General features: G+C 45.4%; 1 protein-coding gene across 1 annotated transcript in view; it reads right to left on the reverse strand.

Annotated features, from left to right (window-relative positions):
• DSTYK (dual serine/threonine and tyrosine protein kinase) overlaps positions 1-19,060 on the reverse strand; it is a 60,186-nt gene that overhangs the window by 22,368 nt on the left and 18,758 nt on the right. The window contains exons 2-3 of the mRNA XM_066600163.1: positions 16,390-16,778; positions 8,555-9,209 (exon numbers count right to left, since the gene is read on the reverse strand). Of these exons, the coding sequence (XP_066456260.1) occupies positions 8,555-9,209; positions 16,390-16,778 (1,044 nt within the window). The remainder of the gene's footprint in view (positions 1-8,554; positions 9,210-16,389; positions 16,779-19,060) is intronic.

A 19,060-nucleotide genomic window follows, 5' to 3' on the forward strand; every position in this document is an offset into this window, starting at 1 on the left:
GGTACTAGAGCCTCTATGCCCCCCATATCACATCTTGTGTCCAAGCTAGAGGCGGTACAACAGGGTACTAGAGCCTCCATGCCCCCCTGTATCACATGAAAACATGCATATTTGAAAAAAATAAGAATTTCGGTGATTCAGTCTTGGCAGTGACGGCTCCAATATGGGAAAGACCAGTTCCGGTATTAGTGGGTTGCAAGTCTGCGATATTAGTGTTAATCTGTGCTTGTATTCTACCAACAAGGCTTAGATTTGTGACACCTTACTGACCTCCATAATAGATCTGGTGAGCAGGTTTTAAAGAGCCCTACAGCTCTATCATAAATGGTTACCATAAAAGCCATTTGGTCTAGTATATGGTGGTATTCATTGTGAACGGCTATTAACCACACAGATATCAGATCTCTTGTGACACCTCGCACATGGTTGCTGAACATCTACCGGTGCTGCTGTTCTATGACTATTATTGTTTTTTGCACTTAGAAGACTTGAAAGCCGCGGTCAAGGATAAAGATGAGCCATAAAGTGACCAGAAGTCAAGCAATCACTGAATTGGGAAGATACTTTTTGTTCTTCGATCTGGATTAAAGATGGAACTCCCACCACTTGTGTGAGGTCCTCTTTCTAGCATCCCTCATACCGCCTGGAGTTATAGTCCCCAACAACTCAAATATCTACAGGGGCCACAAAAAAGCAGCAAAAGATGAAATCTCAGCAGTTATCTGGTATTTAGCAAGAAGGACAACATTTATATGTTGAAAGTCTCTGCTTTAACCAGCCAGGGTTACTTGTATGCATTTTGTTTTAATGGCAGGTGGGGTGAATATTCAGTTTCTACCCCTTACTTTAACCATGACACATACTTGTGTATATCTTTTTCCTACTTTAGCACAATAAGACATTTTTAAAGAAAAACAATTGAATCTGAAATCGCTGCATTCTAAGACCCAGAACAGTTTTATTTTTCCAGTAATGGAGCTCTGAGGGCTTGTGTTCTACCTTTTGGATGGCTCATTTTATTTTTTTTTTAGGAGCCAAACAAGAAAAATTTCTGGCATTACTCTTTCCAAACTATTTTTACAGTGCTCACCATGCGAGATAAAAGTTTAATGGTCGATCATTCTGAAAACAAATACGTTTTTATTTGTAAATTGACAAGTAGGCAATGAGCCATGCATTTACAATTTTACATCTGCTGTTCCTTGAGATGCATCGGTAACTATTGGTGAATGTAATCAACATGAATAGAAAAGTTAATCAAAAACGTTAGCTCCATTCGGAGCGATGGAAGGGACCTCTGATTTGTATTCAAAATAGGTTTATTCGTTTAACTTTACATGTAACAGGTTACGTGCTTGTATCTCCATTGTTGGCAGGTTTATGTACAATAATGTTGGATGTTTATCTTGCAATGATACAAAGAGACATTGTTTGCTAATTTCCATCAAATAACTAAAACGGTCAATAAAACCTTCAACTATGAAACCAACTATCTTTAAGCATACCCCTCCAGAGGATCAGGCGCGAGGAGACCCGTCAGGCGGGTGGACGATCCGCCCTGTATCCCCATCGGCTGGGCCTCCCGAGGGGAGGAATATAGAGCCCTCTTTAGTTTAAACCAGAATCAAAATAAATTTTAGCTGTTGTATTGGGCTATCCTAGCACACATGGAAATAAAAAACTGTATAAAGAAGAATATAGAATATAATGTGAAAGTGGATTAGAGCAGGTTGGAAAGGAAGCTTAAAGAAAGCCAGAGGATTGGGGGGGGGGGGGGGGGGAGGGATGTTAGGGAGGTTGGGCTTGAGTAGTGGGTAGGGTGTTGGGTTCCCACATCTCTCTCGTGTAGATGTTGTGGTTAAGGTGTCGTTATGGTAAGTGCTTAGCACTATGTTGAGGTTAACCCCAGTACCAGTCCTGGCTTAAGGTCAAGGCTGAGGCTAAGTTCCGTCCATCAGTCCACTGAGGGGGTTCTGTCCCCGTGGTAGATCATTCTGATTGTGGTAGTACCCATTAAGTGTTGCTTTTAAAACAGGTGCATAGATTATACACATACATAATATACACACACTTTTTTTGACAATTGTTTAGCCCTTGAAGGGCACGTGAAGATGTGATTGCTGGAATAGTACACTGCATTACTTATGTAATGCATTCTATGAAGCCTATGGCAGCAGCCTATTAGACTTCTCCAGCTACAGCTCTTCAATAACACAGGACTGCAAAAAAAAACAAAAACAAAAAAAAAACAAAAAACACATTTTAAAAAATTGTTTTGATTTTGTTAAATCATCTTTATGTAGTTTTTTGCACAGATTTCAAAAATGACATGGGTTTTTTTCTATCACGTAAGGCTTGCCTACAAAATAAAGTTGAAGTATTTGGAAAAAATACAAAAACAGAAAAGGTTATTATTTTAACATGAAGTAAAAAAAACAATACCTAGCTAAAATAAGCATAATAGTGATACACATGTGTTGCAAAGTTATTATAAGTCTTTGTAAAAACGTCTTTCCCATCAAAGCTTGTTTTGGTACTTTTCGGCTGGGTTCTTGTGAATTTTCCCTTTTTAACATCCAACAGTAGTCTGCCATCATGTTGACATTCCATCGACCTTGGTATCTGCGCGCCATTTCTTTTAGATCTTGATGGAAACGTTCTCCTTGTTCCTCACTTACAGCCCCAAGATTTTCTGAAAAGTAGTCCAGATGTGAGTGAGGGAAATGGACTTTGACACTCATTTTGCAGCCCAAGATTTTGTAGTTTTGTAACAATTCAGCAACCAAAGTTTTGTAGTTTGGGTCTTTATTTCCAAGAAAGCCTGTTACAAGTTTAAATGAATTCCAGGCATTTTTTTTCTTCCATTTCTATTTTAGTGACAAAGATTTCATCTTTTAAAAGTTTTCTTATGTCAGGCCCAACAAAGACTCCCTCTTTCAGCTTAGCATCTGATAGACCAGGAAACTGGTCACAAAGATACTTGAAACACTCCTTTGTGTAATGCTTTCACAAACTGTTTCATTAGTCCCAATTTGATATGAAGTGGTGGAAGTAAGATCTTTTTAGGATCCACTAAACTTTGTCTTTCTACATTTTAAACTCCAGGAATAAGAACCTTTCTGATTGGCCAGGTCTGCTTGACAGTGTTGTTTCCTGTCACGGCTATCCCATTTACAGAGGAAACATGGAAACTTTGTGTAACCACTTTGTTGACCTAGTAACATGGAAATAACTTTCAAATCCTCACAAATGGTCCATTTATGGTCAGAGTAGCTGAGCTTATTAAGAACCCAAGATTTTCGTAGCATTCTTTCAAATGGACTGAGTGTCCAACAGGCACAGAAGCATATTGGTTACCATTGTGAAGTACGGCTTTCAAACTCCTCTTTGATGAATCTATGAAAAGTCTCCATTCCTCTGGGTCATACGTTATGTTGACTATTTCCATGATTCTAGGTACATTGTTGCAGAAAACTACTTCACCCTCTTGTGTAAAAAAAAAGGGACAAATTCCTTTTCTCTAAGTCGGTACCATGAAAATGAAACACCGGAGGCTAACATAGGGTCTAGACTTAAAGAAAGACATAACACTTCCGCTGAATCCTTTGGTAGGCCCAGATCTCGTACTAAATCGTTCAAGTCTGATTGAGAGAAAAGTTCAGGGTCATTGGTACCTGGATCATAGCTGTCATCATTATCGCTGCTACTATGTGACATTTGGTCTAAATTGTCTAAAATATTGTCCAGGGTATCCGGAGGTGAAGGAATAGGCAAGTCAGGTCCATGAGGAACAGGGTGAATAGCCGAACGTATGTTGGTTGGGTATGAAATGTCCTTCCTGTTTTTTTAAATTGAAACCTTGCACTGAACAAGAACAAAAACAGTCGTCACTGATTTTTAGGCCCTCTCCAAACCATGGGTACTCCAAAACGAAATGATTTCTTCTTACCTTGAAACCATTGTCTCAGTTCTTCAACACACACAGAACACACTATATGGGGAGCCCAAGATTTATCTTGGTCCCCTAATTTCATACCAAAGTATGCAAAATACACCTTCTGAACAAAATTAGAAATGTTCCTTTGTTGCTTCTTGACGGTATAAGACCCACAAATATAACAAACAGTTAGGAGAGTTGACACATCTTCTAGTAGCCATTTCTTCTAAATACCGTATCACAAAACTGTTTGATGCGTACACCACAGTGGCTGGCTCCACACTGAGTCACTGACTGCAGTCAAGGTCACGCCTAGCAGACAGTTTAGATTCATTGTCGTACGCGTACCGAACCTGAAAAACCCTGAAAATAAGAAAATTTCAGGTGAAATTTGTGACTTATCTAGGGGTGATGGAATTTTTTCACTATTTTTACTGTAATCAGCACAAAAAAAGATTTGTTACAACTTACCGTAAAATCTCTTTCTCGTCATATTCATTGGGGGCCACAGCCTGAACCATGGGATATAGCTATTGCCCTGGGAGGCGACACTAGGCAAAAAAGTGTTAGCTCCTCCCCCCTGGCTATATTTCCCCTGCAGGCATTCAGCTAATCAGTCCGTTTGCAAGCAGTAGGAACGCCAGTGGGAGTACGATTATGCAGATTATATTTCATACATACCAAATTACAATGTTTTGGCCTAATTTTCTGCCAAACAATGACCGAACAGAACGTTCCAGGAACCGCCTTAACAAACAAGGGGTGGGTGCTGTGGCCCCCAATGAACGTGACGAGAAAGATTTTACGGTAAGTTATACCAAAAATATCTGTTTCTCGTCCGTATCATTGGGGGCCACAGCCTAAACCATGGGACGTCCACAAGCAGTCCCGAAACAAAACATACATTCGGTGGGCTATTTACAGGTTTGACCGTGAGGTCAATGGACCGCCGCCTGCAAAATCTTCCGGCCGAGAGCGGCGTCCACCGATATGTGGACCTATAGAAATTTTGACAGCGTGTGTCCGAAGATCCAGGTGGCAGCCTTACATACCTGACGCGCTGAAGCTCCGTGACGGACCGCCCAGGAGGCCCCTACTGCCCGTACGGAGTGGACCGTAACCCGAAATGGTGGCGCGCGTCCTGAGGTCTCCCGAAATTGGGAGAGTCTGCCCCCCACCCTGGTGACACTGGGTGGGGGCGGAGACTCATGCCGCGTTCTTTGATCCCACCGCCTTAGATGTTCCTGGTCGGGATCGCCATGGTTGTCTCGTCTTGAAGGTTGGACCTTTCCCTGCGTCTGTCGGGGCCCTCCTAGATTGGGACCACTGCCCTGTCCCAGGACGGGACGAAAAACGCCGAAATGACCTAAAAAACGGTTTCCTCTTCAATGGAACCTTTTTCCTTTCTTGTTGGTATTTGTGGCAATGACGTGCTTTTGCCACCTGTGGCATCCTTTATTAAGTCATCTAACTTGGGCCCAAAGAGCCTATTTCCCTCAACGGGTAATTTTGTTAGGACCATTTTGGACGCTGAATTGGCTGACCAGCTCTTTAGTCAGAGGGTTCGCCTTGCTGCGATAGAAGCGGCGGATGCTCGAGCCACAAACTTAGCTGAATCTCTCTGCTGCGCATACGAATTTTTCGCTTGTATGATATTGCCTGTTGCTTCAAGTAGTTCACTAGATGGAGCGCCTGCCAGAATGTCTTTCCGCAGCTGTTTGGCCCAGGCTGTCTAGGCTTTACTGACCATGCGGCCACTAAGATCGGCTGTAGGGCGGTGCCCGTAGCCTGAAATACTGATTGTCAATGTATCCAGTTTTCTGTCTTGAGGATTAGTCAGAGTTGCCACTTTGGCTGTTGGCAACGCCATGCCTCTGGATAGCCGTGCCACCGGCGGATCGACCCCGGGGGTACCGCCCAACCCTTTTTCAGAATCCCTGGGAATGGGCATGTAACTTTTCAAGTTTTCCCAGGTTGCCTAAATTTTTTGTCAGGATTCTGCCATTCCTTATCAAGGACGTCCGCAAAGTCCTGATTGTCTGGGCCGACCTGTCGCGGTCTTCCACTTACGTCTAAACGACACAGTGGATGGAATTGCCTCTGCTGGTTCCTCCGTTACTTGGGTTTCTCTTACAGTTATTACTAGACTGTCCATTAGGCTCGCCAATCACGAAACCTGTTAGTCGTCCGGATCAGAAGCAGACGAGCCTGCAGAGCGTTCGCCGTCTTCTGATTCACTGCTCTCGCCCGCTGTTTGGGCGTATCCTGCGAAGCCCGGGAGGAGTCATGGCGGGCCTGGGCCAGTCTTGTAAAGTACCGGGACCGCGAAGAAGGCCTTGATCTGTGATAAGTCCGGACGAACTCCCTGGACCCATGGGGGCCATGAGGGTCCCTGAACCACCTGGACTTGGAGGGTCTAGGCAACGCTCTAGCATGGTGAGACTTACGGGAGGTGACCCGCTACTGCGGGACCTCCTTTTGCGTGCCCTCCCGTGCGCACATTCCGAAGAGGCAACTTCTGAACTGGATTCTAACCAGCGTAAAATTGCCGCAGAAGATGTGTCCAGGCCGGTAACGGCAGCGACCAAGGACCTAGCCTATTGGGATTCGGCCCTTGGCTCCACAGGGGTGGCGTGGGGCACCGGGGTCCCTGGAACTGCACGTGCCGTGGTACACTTAGCGTAGCGGGGGTCGGTTTGACCGCAGGCAAACTTAACGCTGCAAGATGTGCAAGCATAATGCTTCACCCTCCCCTTGGCCGGGCTGGAACCCACTGATGTAGGGTCAGACATGGCAACAGAAAACCTCAGGTGAGAGGGAATGCTACGTACTGCACAGGAGTACTTGCAGGGGGGACAGGGGAGGGGAAGGGGAGACACCGCGAAGCGCTGCCTTGGCAGGCTTACCCGGTCTAGCAGCTGTTTAAGCGGTTCCCCTGATCCAGCTGGAGCCTCTGGTCCTGAAGCTTGAAGGCCGTCAGGTGTCGACGTGGGTCCACCATACGGAAATAGTAGCGTTGGTGACCGGGCAGGTGTGTGGCAGGTACTGCTGCGGGTGCTGGTACAGCTGCTGGTGCCTGTTACAGAAGGTGCTGCTGCTGTCCGGGTGCTCAGTTTGTGGTAATAAGTCTGCAGGCCGTGTCAGCGCTGGATGCTGCATGCTGAGAACTGCGCACAGTGCTGGGCTCAGTCACTAGTCAAAGGGACTGTCTTGCTGCTGGGAGTGGCCATTCTTCTGCCTGGCTGCTTCTTCCAAGTTTGCCGCGGGCGGAGGGGGCGTGCCTTGCCCCAGAAGTCCGCCTGTGACCCGGGAGTGACGTCCCCCCCCCCCCCCCCCCCCCCCAAAAAATTTTTTTTTTTTTCCCGGCCCAGCATCGGCGCCCCGCCCCCCAGAGAGCCGCGGCCGGAAATGGCCTGCCCAGCCAGCGCCCCAGCGTCCTGCTGGTATGAAGTGCCCATACACCTGTTGCTGGGAGAGCCGCTGCTGTCATCATACTTGCTTCATCGTTAGGATGCCCGCTCCTAAGGTACCTTGCGTCCGTCAGGGGAGCCACAGTCTGGCCACACGACCTGTCTCCAGCAGTGCTTCCCCCTATGCGCCAATCCAGGGAGGGGGAGCCCTATGGCTGGCGGGTAACCGACGCCAATGCGCATTGCAGGGTCGGGCCCCTTTTTCTTCTCTGGGTAAGACGCCGCAGAAGTGGTGGAGACACCCCCTGCCTGCGTCTCCCCCGGGAGGCCAGTAGAGCCAGGGAAAAGCCCTGACTCCCCAGATTCCCGTGTATAGCCACGTCTGCCTCCTAGCAGACACTAAGCTAAAGACTGATTAGCTGAATGCCTGCAGGGGAAATATAGCCAGGGGGGAGGAGCTAACACTTTTTTGCTTAGTGTCGCCTCCCAGGGCAATAGCTATATCCCATGGTTTAGGCTGTGGCCCCCAATGATACGGACGAGAAATACTGTTAAACCCACTAATTAAATATTCTACAATTTTTTTCATCGCAGATCTGTGTAATCTTACACGGAGCGATGATTGCTCAATATTTGCTCAAACGATAGTTTGAGTGACAGTTTTAAGGGATCATCTTAGCATAACTCTGTAGCTAATTAGCTACTTAAGTTATGCAGGCAGAGCAGGACATCAGCACAACAGTCCAGAGAACAAAGCAGCTGTTGTATATGCAAATAGCTGCATTGTTCTCAGCACTTTCAGCTGGTGTCCCGCTGAGAACTGCCAGCAAGATGCCAGCTGAAAGAATGCCATCAGCCCTGCCCTTGAGATATCAGCCTGCAGCGCTGATAAGGCTCATTTCTAGTTTCTAGCTGGCTAGAAATGGGTGATAAACATACAGTGCACGGTGGCCGCGCATTTAGAGGCAACGATTATCGCTCAAAAGACTGCTTTTGCTCTAAGAAGTTATGCGATCAAGACAATCTCCTAGTGAAAAGTCAGTCCTAATTAGTGGAATATGGTACATAGCCAAAGTTTCTCCAGAGAACATCAACTTTACCGTTTTTACATTTTTTAGACTAAGTTTTGTTATCCACTATAACCCTGGTAAGCAGTTTATGGTCAGGATTCGTACAGCAGTGCATGCAGACAATACTCCACACCAACCTTTGAACTCCATGTTGGCCGCATCCTCCAGAAGCTGCTCTCTCATGCTGTTTAGAGTTTCCACAATCATGTCCTTCAGTTCTTCTTGTTTGCGATCAGAGATCCGCATAAGAGATTCATAAAGTTCGCTCTCCTTCTGCTTTGTGTATTCAAGTCTCTTTGGAGTGATTTGAAGATCTCTTCTCATATCAAAAGCCTTATTGATGAATAATTCTAGACAACGACTGTGCACCATGCTAAGGACCATCGCTGCATCAACTAGGTGCATCTGCAACACTTGCCGGGAGAAGCTGACAAGTTGACGCAACTTATCAAACTGTTCAACGAAAACATTCGGAGCCGTACTGCCAGACCCCGCCGCTCCACAGCTACATAAGCCTTTTTTAAGACAGCCAAGTTCTGTCAGCTGCTCGTGTAGTGCTAGATGTCCACCATCTGAGCTACTTCTCAGTTTGTCTTTAGGAGGAGTTCGAATGAAGAAGACAGGAACTTTGTACTTTTCCTTAATATCGGTAAGTTCCTCTTTTTCCTGGGTGGATAGGAGATCTTCACACAAAGCATAAACCACCACTGGCTGCACATGGTCAATGTGATCTTCCAGTGTAGTGGTTGCAGGTTGTGATCCACGACACGGAGAAACCACAATGTCAGCATCCTGTGGAACAACATGGAAAGTTAGTGTGGAGATCCAGAAGTAGACCTGGTACCATACACCGATGCAATTGTTTTGCTTCATTACTACTACAAAAAAAAATAAAAAGCTGTCAACCTACCTTTAAATACTGTTGCTTAAACCCCTTAAGGACGAAGCACCATAAATTTACAACGCTTAGTCCTGGGCTTTAAACTGGGTTCGATAGCAAATGTATACTGCAGAATTAAAGCCTCTGCTCCTGCAATTAAGCAGGACCATGTTGGGTCCTCGGCTGTCAGACATAGCAGAGGACCTGGAGGAGAAGGGAGAAGTTGTTTTAACTTAATGAGCACTATGTACTAAATAATGAAAGTGGAAGTATTAGTTTTGCAATGTTAAACTAGCAAACCTAGCAGATCCTGATTAGCATTGTTATTGACTGTCACTAAGGGTTCCTATGGATGCAGCTCCTATGCACTCCCCAGCTACAGTGGAAAAGAGTTAAGCAACAGCAAAAACTAAATACACACGTGAATGACCCCCAGAGAGATCTTATTTGACATAATTGCAAACAGAGGTTGAAAAAAAAAATTATTTACCACACGTAAAATCCCTGCCTGGTCCTGGTACTTAAAGGGGTTGTCCCGCGGCAGCAAGTGGGTCTATACACTTCTGTATGGCCATATTAATGCACTTTGTAATGTACATTGTGCATTAATTATGAGCCATACAGAAGTTATAAGAAGTTTTTCACTTACCTGCTCCGTTGCTAGCGTCCTCGTTCCCATGGAGCCGACTAATTTTCTCCGTCTAATGGCCAAATTAGCCGCGCTTGCGCAGTCCGGGTCTTTTCTCAATGGGGGCCGCTCGTGCAGGATGCCGGCTCTGTGTAGCTCCGCCCCGTCACGTGCCGATTCCAGCCAATCAGGAGGCTGGAATCGGCAATGGACCGCACAGAAGCCCTGCGGTCCACCGAGGGTGAAGATCCCGGCGGCCATCTTCAGCAGGTAAGTAAGAAGTCACCGGAGCGCGGGGATTCAGGTAAGCACTCTCTGGTGTTCTTTTTTAACCCCTGCATCGGGGTTGTCTCGCGCCGAACGGGGGGGGGGGGGGGGGGGGTTGAAAAAAAAAAAAAACCGTTTCGGCGCGGGACAACCCCTTTAAAGAGTTAGATATCTCAAGATGACAGGTTGATATGACAGTATAGGCTTGGTCTCCATACCAGACCAATGCTCAGAATAGGGCATTAAAAGTCTGACACTATTCTTCCCCATCTGCCATTTTCTAGAGCAGCTGCAGAATGGAAATAGCAGCTCCATACACCATGCAGTGGTCTGGAATGGTACTGCAGGCTTACTCCCATTCAATTGTTTTTTTAAACTTGATAACTTTACCTTTTTCCTGACAGTAGGTTAAGAAAAATAAAAAATGCCCCCCCCAAAAAACCATCTTTATCTAGAGCAATTTCTTCTGCGAAGCTTGTATGCACTTACATCATTTTGCCAAGGTTTTCCGTTGCACAAAGTCTAAACCGAGCCAACAGAATGAAACAATGAAAAAAGGAAGCAGCACTTTCCTCATTTAGCAGCAAACACCGAATGCAAGTCAAAACTGTGGCCTTATCTGCCTGCGACACCAAACCCCATTCACAAGCTGTGCTGGACAGATGCCAGCCTCACAAGTCACCGATGCATTCTTGCATGGGATTGTTAAAAGCTGGAAGCCAGACAACAGCTGAGAGATATTCCAGAATTTCTTGAGTAATTAGGAAATCCAAAAATATCAAACACTTCTAAATTTACTAAAATTCTGCTCCAACTAGAAGCAGATCAGCAGCTTTACAACATGGCATGAACATGGTGGCCGAGGAGCACGCCCCCCAGAGAGATACTTGAGAATTGCCATTCTGTCCAGACAGATTCCAGGAGTCCAGTAAACCCTGAGGGCAGTTTATCAAGGCTGCACGGGGCCATTTCTATAGTTAAGAAGTCACTTTTTTTTGCAATTAGGTTTTGCTCAGAAACTATGCAGCTTTCTGCTGTTGTACGCTTCTCACTTCATGTTTCCAACACGTCTACGGGGCGGGCCGAGTGGAGTGAGGTTTTTAGAAACGTTAAATGTAAATTGAGGGATAGTAGTTTCGCTTTTTACACTACCCAGCTAATGGAGTGAAAAGGTGACAAATTGTGACTTTTAAAGTTTTAGACATAATGGGCCAAACTGAGCTTTTTAATCACTTATGGAAATATGAAGTTTTGATTTGTAACATACATGTAACAGTTGTATACATAATACTTTTGTGAAATGGCTTTACTATCTCAAAAATCAATCAAGTTAAAAAGGGAATCCACATTTATAGACTTATTTAACCCCTTAGTGACCAAGCTTTTGTTTCTCTCCATTTTAGTTTTTTTCCTCCCCTTATAAAAAAAAATTAAAAAAAATCTTACTCACTCAGTTATCCATCGATCTAACTGTATGAGGGCTTGTTTTTGTGGGAAGAAGTGTATTTTTCAAATGGTACTACGTAATGTACAATATAATGTACTGCTATACTTTTAAAAACTCTAAGTGGAAAGACTTCTTGATAGCGTTATTACATTTTTTCTTGAGACTGGGTGACCAAGAAAGGGCATTTCTAGCATTTTTTTTTCCTTTCCCGGACGATGTTCACTTTGCGGGATAAATAAGGCATTCCTTTAAAAGATCAAACTTTTACAGACGCAGCGATACCAAATGCTGTGTTTTATTATTTACATTATTGTAAATATGGCAAAAAGGTTTTTGAACCATGTACTTTATGAAATTAAAAAAAAAACAAAAAACTATTCTTATTTACATTTTCTTTTTGTCCTCCTAGGTGACCACAACTTGCAATGCTTTGAGCACGTACGGAGCCCCTAAACATCGTTCGGGGATTTTAAATGTTGCTGTCAGAACTGCCAGTGGCATTTAAAAGGTTGACAGCCCTGGTCAGCCACGCGGCTTTTGCCTGCTGGTGTCAGCTGTAAGAAACAGCTGACACCTGCGATGTATGGAGGGAGGTCGCAGCGCAATCTCCCTCCATACATGTTCTGCAAGTCGTAAAAACACTAAAGGGTGGTCACTAAGGGGTTAAAAGTGGTCACTAATTCATAAGCATGCAATATTTGATAAGTTTGTCGAGCCACAATGTGTCCCACAACACTGACTACAAAAATGATAAATTCCTCCTCATGTGCCTAGAAATTCTCTGCAGGTGTAAATGGGTTTTCTATTGAGGAAGTTCTTAAGGCCAATGTCCACGGACAGATCATCACTGGAAAAATTGTGGTCAGACACCGGCCGTGATTTCCGCAGCAGTGACAGTCCATTGACATGCTATGTAAAACAATTCTCCGATGCCCACGAGCAGAAATCAGCTGCGATTTTCTGCTTGTGGCGGGAGAAGCGCAGCAGGTTTTAGTTTGTGCAGAAAAACCACATGGACGGTCCAATTGCAGTCGATCCCACAATACTGCGTGCTGTGAGCACAGTGGAAGTATTACGGGAATCTGTCATACCCAGCGCTGACGCAGGAAATAGTGAGCAATTCCTGAACAGAATCACCCAGAAATAGAATAGAACATGCTGCGTATCACTGCAAGAAGCGTGGGGTGGGGGTGTTGTATAGATACACCCCAACATTCTGGCAGCATATACATAAAAAATTCTAAAGGATTTTCTATTAAAAGGCCACTCACACCAGTGTTTGTAGAAATGCAGCGTTTTTGGGAGTGTTTTGTCTAGCAACAACGCAGGTAAAGCACGCTGATGACATCACCATTTTTATCCTCCCCCCTGTTTTTAAATGCACCCCATTCATTTTTTATTGGGTGATGCAGGGCGTCAAAAATGCAATGCCTAAAAATAAAAACAAGACAACCTATTCTTAGCGCACATTATAAACGCTCATCTCAGAAGCCCTGTTGAAATGAATGGAGGTTTGTGCAGAGTTTAGTGGGCATTAAAAACACTCGCTAAACGCTGTAAATACCTGCTGTGAGGCCTTACGGTTGAGCTTGCCATACATCAGCAGCGTTACTACAAGTACACAACAGCACACTATACAATAGTAACCGCATGCGGTTTACCCAGAAACGTACCGGCTTCTACTTCATAAATCATGTAAAATCTCAGCCTAACCCACAGGTTACTTCTATAAGTGATAGAGGAAACAAAAGCTGCACAAATCTGACCGCAGGGTTAGAGGGATTGCGCCACTTCACAACTTCCCAAAAGGAAATATTTTCTATGTCGGGGGAGGGAAGGGTGGAGATTGCATGAAAGCAAGAGATGGGACAGATGAGTCAGATCCAGGACCGCTCTACAAAAGGAGGAACCCAGAACTCAAAAACATGAGAAAAAGAAAGAAGTGACGGTATTAAAAGCAATGAGGTGGAAAAAACCCTAAGAAAAAAAACCTGTTCCAAGTAATGTTAGTTAGAAGGATTTGCTTAGACTGCTTTCACACCTGCATTAGGGTCAGTTCAGGGTTTGTGTCTCCACTCCCTTATCTCCCCCTTTCCCATTTTTTTAGCCTCTTTTCTCCAAAAATTATGTTTTTCCTCTTTGATTTCAATAGGGTTTAAGAAAACACACATGATTGAATGGAAGCAAACTAATAGACTCAGCCAATCACAGGCTTCATCCACTAGGGAAGAGTCACCACTGAAGGCGTTGGGCACCATCTCTATCTGGATGACACAATTCTACCCCCTCTACTACCACACAACAGTGATGGTCTCTCAAGAAGGGACGGCACTTCCTAATCTACCCCTTTTCTCCATTCTCCCAATATATGTTCTATCCGTACCTGCATATAGCAGGCTGGTGGCCGGCTCATACACCTACATGTATACGGTCCCACTCCGCAGAAGATGGTGGGACTGTTGTACAGAACAAGTACTTACCTCGTCTCCCCCTAGTCGCTCAGACTAAGCTCTTGGGAGCAGGGCCCTCACTCCTGCAGAATAGGTTGGTGCTCTATAAAGCTTTTTGTAGCACATCCATTTACAGCCAAGATGTAACCCCAGTGTTTCTATGGAGAGATAACTTTCTCCTTCTGCATAGTGGTGAGTAAAATATGCAGTGTAAGCGATAGTCACGGAAATACGCAGAGTATTCATGCAACTGAAACACTTTGGGAATGATACCCATCAGTCGAATGAATATTCTTATGGCTAGAATAAACTAATTGGAAAAAAAGCTAATTAGAAGAAAAAAAACACACAAAAAAACTAAAGTTCTATATAATTTGACTAAACGCATTAGTGATCGTGCACGCACAGCCGTACGGTTCCCACAGAAGACCTCACGTTCCCAGAAACCCAATTATAGCACTAACTCTGCAGATCCGTTCTCACCCTTTATATATGACGCCATTCTAAGAACTATTAAGCAATAATTTAAGTCCACTATTTTATGGGAATAAGATTGGTTCTGTGAGAACAAAGAGGCCTCTGTCCGCGGCGGAGAGTCACAAGCACTGAGAGGAACCGACTGCAAGGCAGTAATAGACAGCCAAGACGTAAATAATCCGGGGGTCACTGCAGATAGACAGGAAGGCTACAAGACGCACAAGTTGACCTGCAGGTCTCATCTAGGCTGCAGCGACAGACTCGTGGGGGTCCCGCTCGACTCCGGGGGTCCCTCCTGTGCAGATGGAGTTTTCCAGCACAGATGTCGCTGTAGGATTTGCTGCAGATTTGTTGAGAATTTTACTCTCATTGCTGCTATCCGCAGCGTGTCAACTCCAGATGGAAGTTATCCACACCATGACAAGAGTTTAATAACTTAGGGCTCACTCACACAAATATACATCTTTTTTTCTGCGTATTTACATGCACATAAACCCCCCAAAAACAAAAACACCAAAGAAGGCCCGCTAATTGCCTGTGTAAATACTCTTTTTACAGTCACAAATATGGACTAAAATAAGATATGCAACTTTTTTGGCACTGGGGAAAAAAAATAAATAAATTTTAAAAAAGCATGTTTGAGTGCTCCTATGCAAGCCAATAGGGCTTCAGCACTGCTTAGTAGATGCGTTCATGCAAGCGAGTCCCCTTATAACCAGTTGTGAAAAATGCTGCAGGCTTTCCACACAGAATCCGCAGTCTTTACACCACATGACCATCACTAAAATCACAGGGTCTTGTGCTTGCCCGTCCGTATTTTTCAAGCACAACACATCCCATCCATCGGCACTATTTCTTTAGATTTCAATTTACTTCTAATAGGATAGGTAAAGGAAAGGGAGTATTTTTCCCACTTCTCAAAAAACAAACACACCCCAAATCTTAAAATCAGCTTCTCCATCCATAATATAGCAAGAAAGCTGCAGGTTGGCGCAGTCCATGTGGAATATGAAAGACTCTCTGCGCCGCTGGCTTTACTGCAGGCATACCGTCGTGTAGCGCATCCATGCGCCATTTCAATGCAGGGCACTGTGCGATACAGTGCTGGATCCATCTTTTGCAGCCTGTGTATTAGGAGCATGATCATCTGCATGATAAACAGCGCAGGAGCATTGTGCTGACAGCGCATGCTGCATAGTATGAAGTAGGACTATCTGATCTAATACAGCCTTCCCAGATGCCGACAACCACTAGTCAGCCATATAAAGCGACACCGCTTTTCAATTACACTCCATACATACAAGTCAGGTATGTTGGAACAGATACAGGCGCATTTACTTAGACACTGGCGTTCCTGTGACAGATATATCAAGAGGTTGAGCTTCTTCATGTATCTGTCATATCTGCCAGCTACGAGTAGGTTTTTACTGTTTTTACACCCGTTTCTAAACACAACTAGTAAGTGAAAAAGTCAAGCAACATGCGCCCCCTAATGCCAGGCCGACCCAAAAGTGCGCAGCAGAAGAGTACAAGTTGGGACATGTACCAAAATTGCAGCTTTTATACGCCAGAAGTCAGCTGCACAAGCCATGTTTGCTGAATAGAAGTTCAACTTGTTCTTCACACAATTCTATTATGTAACGTGCAATTATCAGCAGTATACAATAGCCATCATTGCAATCTCAGGAGGTGAGGGTCCTGGAATCATACAGGACCCCCATCTCCAAAGCAGCAGGGACATTAGCCATTTATATAAGAAATTTCCAAGTCAGCCAACTTTACATTCTTCCCATATCCAACAGCCAGAAATGCCTGACACCTACCTGCAGCAAATGATGGGGCAGAATCACCTCCAGCTCTGCCATCCTGTGCGCAGGATCTTCCTCGTCCTCCGGGATCTCCAAGTCTTCATCAGGAATTGTATCCCATTTGCCCTGATGGGCTACTAGTTGATGAACCAATTCATACTGTTCTGGCAGTGCCAAGCTCACCAGTGTCTGTTGCCCATGCCTAAAACGGATGCGCCTCCTCTTGCAGGTTTCTGGGTTGGAACAACCACCAACTGGTAAAAGGTGATCCCCAAAAATTGCATTAGCCACTCTGCTTCTGGCAGCACAGCTCTGTCCCAGGACAAACAGACATGGCCGACAACGAACAGTCACCTTCAAGTAGTCTTCTTCCTGACTTGAAAAAGTGATGGAGTTCAGGTGACCTGCAAGTTAAAGGACAAATGTTACTACGGACACAGAATTAGATTAGTGGGTCTACTTTGAAGTTTTGCACTTATATTATATTCTCTCCTCCATATTACGGTTTCACTCTTTAATGCTGTAAGACAACAAAAATATATGTATTTTTCTATTAATTTTTGCACCAAAAGAGGCACTAGGTCTTATTATACTTGCTTAACAGGCTCGGTCCAGGTCCCTCTCCCTGCTCGCCACAGCTCTGACGCGCTTCCCGCAGTCCTCGGCCACTCATACATCACTTCCTGCTTACAAGATTCATAAATTCCACATCCAGAAAGCGATGGCTGCGATTGGTTCTTTGACCACTGCTCAGCCAATCAATGCAGCGCCGGAAGAACCAATGCGATGACCGACTGGTTCTTCCACCGCTGCGCAGCCAATCAATGCAGTGCTATTGGCCTGTGAAAACAGGAACTGCTTAATGTAAGCAACTCCCTTTTACTGTGAGCTGAGGCAGATGGGCTGGAACGATCCCCAGCTGCTCTACCTCCATTGATTTAAGAGGCTGTCCTTCCTGTGAAACACAGGAGAAACAGTCAGCAGGCAGTCTGTGGGGCAGCCATCAGGCTCTTGCGTTTCTGACAGTCCTGTTTAACCCATTTAGGACCAAACATTGTAAATATATGGCGCCTTGTCCCAGGCTTTAAGCCCAGCTGTATGTAAAATTACGGCTGGGATTAAAGACTCCTGCTTCTGCAATTAAAAGCAGGACAGGTTGTCAGTTAGTCACAGCTCATAACCTAAAGGTGAAGGCAGGAGGGTTTTTAACCCTTTCAGCCCCCTCCTTCAGTACACAATTGTTCAATGAGCGCTGCGTACTGAAAAGTGACAGTGAAGTGCAACTTCCACTATGGGAGCCGGGGGATCATGTGACCCACTGCTATAGCAGAGCTGCAGGGTCATAGCAGACCCTGACCAGACCGGCCAGTGATCACTGTAATCCAAAACCACACAGATCAAAAGATCTAAAATAAAGGAACAAGTTTCTCACTTGTTTCAGAGTAAATATACTAAATTAAAAAAAAATAAACTAGAAATGTTAAATAAAAAAAATGTAAGCTTTTTACCCCCCTAATAAAATGGAAAAAAAAAAAAATAAATAAATAAATTAAAAAAAAAAATCAAAGCTGTGAACAGTGGCAGGACAATTAGACCTCATGTCCATGGGGAATATCAGGCCCGCTACGGATTCTCCATGGAGAATCTGTAGCGGGTCCCTCCTGCCCGCGGACATGAGTGCTTAAAATAAGAATAAACTTCTCGCCCGCTCCGGATCTTCCCATTCGCCACGGCCAGATCTTCTTTCTTCGGCCCGGCGGATGTGCATGGCACGTCGGTTGCGTGCCGCACGCATGCGCCGGCCCGAAGAAAAAAGATCCGGCCACGACGGAGAGAAGATGAATCTGCGGCGAAGGGAAGATCCGGAGCAGGTGAGTATATTCTGATTTTGGTCTCCCGCGGATCCGGACGGCTTCCATAGGCTTCAATAGAAGCCTGCGGGAGCCGTCCCCGCGGGAGACCCGCATGAAAATGGAGCATGGTCCAGATTTTCTCATGCTCCATTTAAAAAAAATAAATTAAAATAACTTATTGACCATCCGCGGGTATTTATCTACTTGCGGTTGGTCAATGCATCCCTATGGGGTGCCGATCTGCGGGCGGGCGAAGAGTTAAAAGCCGCTGCGGATTTTAATTTTTCTTTTGCCCGTGGACATGAGGCCTTAGGCTGGGTTCTCACTGGGCGGATTCCCGACGGAAATCCCACAGTTTGGCCACAGCGAAAAACCACAAGATTTTCGCCAGGAGAACTGCTGCTTCAAAAACCGCAGCGGTTTTGAAGCAGCCCGGCCACTCGCTCTTCCACTGCGGCCGGCGCTCCCAGCCACTCGCTCTTCCACTGCGGCCGGCGCTCCCATAGAGGAGAGCGTGGCCGCAGCGGGGAAGAAAAAAAAAAAAGGGACATGCTGCAGTCGGTAAATGTCATCCACATGGCTGGCTAATCCCGGGATTAGCGGCCGCATGGGGATTTGCCGCAGCGAATCTGCCCCGTGTGAACCCAGCCTTAGAGGCCTCCCTAATCCCCCTAGTGCTGCGGCAAGAGTTGGAGTGGATGCGGCCGTGCCAGGAGACACCGGAGCAGTCAGACAGCCAAGGCCCTGCCTCATGGCGCCGCTGGCAGGATATACCATAGCAGTTAGGGGAGATGCTATGGGAACAGCTGCTCCAGCGAACTCCTAGCAGCTGT

This window comes from Eleutherodactylus coqui, chromosome 4 (assembly GCF_035609145.1).
Source record: "Eleutherodactylus coqui strain aEleCoq1 chromosome 4, aEleCoq1.hap1, whole genome shotgun sequence".
Taxonomy (NCBI): domain Eukaryota; kingdom Metazoa; phylum Chordata; class Amphibia; order Anura; family Eleutherodactylidae; genus Eleutherodactylus; species Eleutherodactylus coqui.